This window comes from Necator americanus, chromosome X, assembly GCF_031761385.1.
Source record: "Necator americanus strain Aroian chromosome X, whole genome shotgun sequence".
In the NCBI taxonomy this organism is placed as follows: Eukaryota; Metazoa; Nematoda; class Chromadorea; order Rhabditida; family Ancylostomatidae; genus Necator; species Necator americanus.
In genome coordinates this window covers 9,704,522-9,710,659 of record NC_087376.1, presented here as the reverse complement: position 1 = coordinate 9,710,659, position 6,138 = coordinate 9,704,522, and the positions used below count along the sequence as shown (strand labels likewise).

The 6,138-nt window shown below is 42.0% G+C and overlaps 2 protein-coding genes across 2 annotated transcripts; both read left to right on the top strand.

Annotated features, from left to right (window-relative positions):
• Nucleotides 1-2,326: 2,326 nt before the first annotated feature.
• Nucleotides 2,327-3,013, top strand: RB195_022056 (uncharacterized protein; the record flags this gene model as incomplete). Its single annotated transcript, XM_064209056.1, has 1 exon — nt 2,327-3,013. One exon carries the CDS (start codon nt 2,327-2,329, stop codon nt 3,011-3,013), a length of 687 nt encoding a protein of 228 aa, XP_064064937.1.
• Nucleotides 3,014-3,289: 276 nt separating this feature from the next.
• RB195_022055 (uncharacterized protein) lies at nt 3,290-3,520 on the top strand (the record flags this gene model as incomplete). Its single annotated transcript, XM_064209055.1, has 1 exon — nt 3,290-3,520. The coding sequence occupies one exon, from the start codon at nt 3,290-3,292 to the stop codon at nt 3,518-3,520; it is 231 nt and encodes a 76-aa protein (XP_064064936.1).
• Between the last annotated feature and the right edge of the window lie 2,618 nt (nt 3,521-6,138).

Sequence of the window (6,138 nt, the reverse complement as noted above, 5' to 3'; positions counted from 1 at the left end):
TATTCGAGGATGCAAATTTCTGATTTCTATATTTCGTGGTCGACGCACGCAGGCAATTGTCGATATAATTGATTTTGACCAACTTTTGTTACAGAAACGGGCTTAATTGCCAGCGACAGTTTTTTCGCAACTGAACATAATTTTTTAATACACAAAGAAGCTGTTATTTACTTATATCTTCTGTGATTTGTTTGTTGGATGTTTTCTAAGCACGCATGCTTCCTTACGTTAACCTTAATAATGCCTTTAAAATTTTTACAAAAGCAAAAGGCCGGCGAATCCGGCGCTTGTGTTGATTTTACAAAATAATAAAAGGCTAGCCTCTGCATGTCCAGTGTGCGCTAATATTAGGCTGTACAGAAAATTTTGTCACCATTTGTCATTTTTGTGCGTTATTATTTTACTCGGGGCGGGTGTGGTGCAGTCGGTTAGAGGTCCGTTGTAGCCACACGGTCCAGGGTTTGAAACCGTCCTAGTGCAAACCGAGCCTTTCATCCCCCCGAGGTCGATAAATTGGTACCATACTTGTCTGGGAGGATAAAAACAGTGACTTGATCATCGGCTGACCCCCGCGAGTCATTGTATAGGCCAACACGCGTTCCGAAACCTCAACGATTACGAATTCCACTAAAACGCGCATCCCAATTGGATTGATACGCCAGTGACTTTATTCTTTATGACTTTTTTATTGTTTTACTCCTCTTACAATAGAAACTAACCAATAATATAACCAACAATATTAATTACAACAGTGTCCCAACTAATGGGCAGGTCAGCGATTCCTTTCTCCTAGAACTGGTAGATTGGTGGAGTCGCTGACCGCCCGCTTGAGTTCTTCAAACAAAGTGAAGATTTTCTTAGCTAGGAAAGCCTTGAGGAGTAGTCTGAAGAGACAAGGTTGGGAGAATGGGGGGAAGGGAGGGGGGGGGGGGGGATGGGGCACCGTGTCCCAGTCTAACTCCTCCAGTTTTCATGAGTCTCCTTAGCTACATGGGGCCCAGCGCTATGGTGGAGGAGGTGCAGCGAAGCTCGCCTCGACCATTTTTCTCGAACGGCCGATGCGAGCTTGCAGTTAAGCCTAGGCAGATTGACCAAAGCTCCAAAAACTCCAGAATGTGATAATGACCGTTGCAATCCGCATACATAGCGAACATGAACATGGAGTGGAGTGTAAAATTCAAGAGATAGCTCACTTCTTATCGGATTCAAAACGTGAGAGGCTTAGATCTTGATTTTATTTGTTTTTGAAAACCTTTTTGAAAACCTATTCGCACTCGCCGTATTTTCCTTGTGATATGTGTTATTCATGCACACTTCTAAATATTTCTTTGTTTTAGTTTATGTTCTGTTGGAATTAGTCTCACTGTTGATGCTATCGTGGGAAGCGCGAAAACTGTCTTCCAGGCACACAATACTAAAGTTTGAAAAATGTAGAACTGAAGCGTTTAGAGAGAATCTATAAAATCTCTCGCCTAAATTTGGAAGAAAAAGGAGGGAGGAAGCGTTGTTAGAAAAACACAATCTCAATTTTACAGAAAATGCCACTACTATTAATTTTCATGCATCAACGAAGGAGAGGGAAGCGAACACCACACAAAGTCTGAAGTCCGGTAGTTCAGACTAGTGTATATGTATTTTATTTCAAAATGGGCCTACAACTTATACTCTCCTTTATGAACGTCATTTACGCCACCTCTTCAAAGTGTGAAAGCCGCGGAGTGAGTATTTCACATTACATGGTGCTATATGGTGGGTGTGACTTTGCACATGATCAACGGAGATCACCGCTAACATCGCATTCCGTTCGCTTCTTAATTAGTCGGTTTTACTTTTGCATTCTATTTTTCTGTCATTCTTGAAACTATAATGTTTTTCCGCTTTCCGCGTTATTTTACCGAGCAACCTTCATTTACAAACAAGTGTCTCATTGTAGAATTCATATTTTACCATTCCATTTCCTTATTAGCTCAATTTATTAGGTTATCGAGGAAGGAATATCATGAGGGCCTTCCGGGGAAGGGGTGAGCGGGGCTTAGGGTTGGACAGAGCACCTGGGCAAAGGTAGCGGCGATTGCTGCTGCAGACAGCGCGTAATTTGGAAAAAACCCTCCCGGTAGCTACCCCCTCTATAGAAGACCCTCCAGAAATCGGCTCCTTCTTCCTCATTCTTTCTAGTATAGCCGCTCATGTAGCAATGAAAAATTAGTTATAGTCAACAGAATTAAAGAAACAAATTAAAAAAAAAACCTCCACAACGGTTTCCCGCCTCATATTGGCATGGCCTAAGGTGGTTCCCTGATCCATATAGGTTGGGCGGCCACCTGTGATGAAAGCTAAGCTCGCCGTGGTATGGCTGCTTAGTTTGGGAAAAAGTCTCTTTGCCACTCCACCATATTCACTACCTCAGTACCCTGCACACTGGGCCCTGCCGTCTCAGACGTCGGACGGTATGGCGACCGGTGAGAGGCGATCAAATCTCAGGTTGCTTAGGACGCCATTGATCCTGGACCAATGCGACACACGCACGACTCGCCATGGAGACTGTCTTAGACTGTGTACTTACAACGCGAGAACAGTTTCCACAGACGCTGACCTGCATGCCATTCTCGGGGCTGCAGAGCTTATCAAATTTCACGTGGTTGCTCTGCAGGAGACCAAGTGCAGAAGGAGCGACATACGACAGATGAATGACGGTACACTCGTCATTCGTGGAGAGAAGGTTCCTTCGCGAAATGTAGGCGGTGTTGGTTTTGTTGTGCACCCATATGTCGTCCATCTCGTCGATTCTCACGAGATCCTGTCACCTCGTCTGGCCATTCTTCGCCTCCGCCCTCTGCGCCAAAAACCCATCAGTATCATCAACTGCTACTCACCAACATCAGCAGCTGATGAATCCGAATTGAACGCGTTTTACGAGGAGCTGGAGGAAGTAGTCCGCAACGAGAAGTCCTTCTACAAATTCGTTGTCGGAGACTTCAACGCAAAACTAGGAAATGCCACAGAAGAGGAATAAAGGATTGGAAGATTTGGACTAGGGGACCGCTTGAAAATGGCAATCGTCTCGCCGGGCTGTTGTCCGCCGCTCGCCTCTTTCATGGGAACTCTCTTTTCATGAAAAAAAGATCATCGTCGGTGGACATGGGAATCGCCCAATGGCGCGATTCGTGCGGAGATCGACCACATACTGACCAACCGGAGGTGGTGTCTACTTGACGTTTCAGTAGTACCATCCTTTTGTAGTAGTTCTGATCACCGTCTCCTTCGTGCGAAAATACGACTTAGCCACACGATGGAAAAGAACATCTGCTATCGGCAACGAAGGAGAAAAGAAGTCGTCTACGACGACTGCGTACACTGTCTTCGCAGCTCCGACTTAAGAGGAATGTCCCGTCTTCGCGACCCAGCAGAATATGTATCGAAAGCTAAACATAGATGGGGCGGTCACATCATGAGAAGAATCGACGATAGATGGACGAAAAGAACGCTAGAGTGGATCCCAAGAGATGCTAAACGCGCTTGAGGGAGGCCGCCAACGAGATGGGATGACGTGTTCGCTACACGGATGGACCAGCTGAGAGCTCAGCTGGATACGGCTCAAGCACCTCGTCAACGTCACTCACGAATCTTGAGAACATCTATGATGACAACGAGGAAACGAAACGAGTGGAAGAGATGTTGGGGCCCCCACCTTCAGTGAAGACGGGCCATCTATGTATCTAAGTAAGTAATTGAAAAAAATTAACACGAAAAAAGAAAACGAAACAAATTGGAAAGAACAAAATAAATGAATCAAAGAATATAATATAGCAAATAATAATAAATAGCGCTATGTTGGACGTTAATATGAAGTGTTGCAAGTTAAATAAAAAAAATATAATATGATATAAACACCACTGATAGATCACTGTAAGGATTAGAAGTAAGTCAGTATATATGTGCACATGTAAATTAAAAAGAGAGGATGCTCTTTACTATTCGACTATTCGACGACACAATTCTTCTTTTGACAGTGATTACAAACGGATAGGAATTCGATCCCTGCAGAACCATTATTTTTCCAAGATGGAAAAAAAACTGGAAACGACAGAGAACACGTTTTAATACTATTTTCACACTATTTCCAACTATTTACGAACAGTTTCACTCATCGATCATGGAAACGAACGGTTGAGAGTTCGATCCACGCCGGAATTTTTCCATTTCTGCAAAATGGGAAACAATTTATGCCGACTCAGATCACATTCTAAAAACATTTTCTCACTACTTTCTATTTCCTACACACAATTTCCCTCATTGACAGTGATTGCACACAATGAATTGTTCGATCCCCTGCGGAACTGGAAAAAATTACTGAGAAGAATATTTCACCGGCAGTTTTTCTGAAATTGTATTAAGAGCACCGTTCGCCGCATATAGGAGTTATTTAGAGATTATTTATCGATTAGAAGCAGGTCCTGATTGGAAATTACTGCCGAACTGGTCGGATTTTCCTAGCTTGAAATAAACATGAATAACAAACTACAGAAGAGACAGAGAAAGACAAAGAAGGCTGCTTTCTGTAAGGAAGATTTGCGCTAAAAAGAGTTAGAATATCTTTTTCAGGGATCCTTTGGTTTTTTTTTTGAAAGCTAGTTGAGAATAAGTTGATAAATTTAGCAGTTTTCTCAATATTTTCCCAACTAGCTCTTGAAAAGCAAAAACTACCTAGAGGGGATGAAAGCGAAATATGATAGCAAATATCTTTCTCTACGACATACTTCAAACCGAATTGGTCTTTATAAACAACCAGCAGAGTTACTGGACTCAGTTTGAACTGACACAGATTTTGACGCGATGCCGAAATTTTGAGACTCTTCTCGTTGCGAGATTACGGTAGCGCGGTTGAAAAATGCATTGCCATATTTTGATAAAGCATCAAGGAAAACCTTTGACTGCGAATTTTGTTCTCTGTAGCTGTTATGGTCCTCTCAAAAGCTAGTTGAGAAAAACTAGAAAACTGGAGGCAAAATTTAGAATTTTTCTCAACTAGGTGTTAAAAAAACTAGGTAAGCTAGAAGCACCAAATGTTGTAGGAATATAGAAGAATACTCTCTCTACAGACCACAGCCAGCTTTATAGCATGGAATTCACTTTGAGCGTGGATATTCAGAAGCTCGTGCAGCCTTCTTTGTATTAATGTTATCCTTAATTGCGCTTATAGATGTCTTTTTTTTCGCTCTGTAACAACATCAAAATTGCTTTTTTTGAGTGATAACAATGAATTCGTCACTGTCGGATGAGAAATGTTCAATTTTAACTCTCGCGCACTAAATGAAAAAATTCCACTTTTTTCGGGGATAGATCTCTGACAGTCGCAATAAAAAGGACGACACATCACGCATTGCATCAGGTATTATAGTATTAGTTATTGCCTTCAATGGCCTCTTCAGCCAAACATTGGTACCGAATACTCACTTTTTGATTCCTTCTTTCATACTCAATATTTTCCATTTTCTTAGTGAATTAAAAAAAGCAACTCAGTTGGAAGTAATTCCGCAAAGCTTCGTTAATAACGCATTGTATACTTTGCACTTTTTTTCTCGCCTTCTACTCAAGACCCCGCAAACTATTCTCGTGCCAAAAGGTGTGAAATTATACTAGCAAAATCTTCAAAAAATATTTCACGCCATCTATTTTCCTATCATTTTGCATCTCTTATGAGTTTTTTTTGAAATAGATGATTTCCCCGTTTTTTCCTCCTTGCTCTCTTCATTTTTCTCCACTGCTGAAAAGCCTTACGATCCCCCTCAATCTCCGACGTCCCTCTTACGACCCCCTGCTGAGAATTTCTCGGCGCACGCTTGACCCTGGGCATCATTACTTTTTGACCGTGCCGTGTGCACAAGCGTGGCGCGCTATTAGCGCGAGACTCTACGGTTAATGAGCGTGAAACAACTTCTAGAATGGGACTAAAAAAATCCTCAAAAGGGCAGTACATGTGTAACAGGAAAATCGACGACATATATTATGCTGTTTGCTTAATAATCTAACATTTGACTAGAACCTACCACCACCAAACAAAAAATAATCGAAGTTTGTGTTTGGTTGCATTAATATTTAATAAAGGTAAGATTTTTAATGTTGTCGTGCAGATTTGTG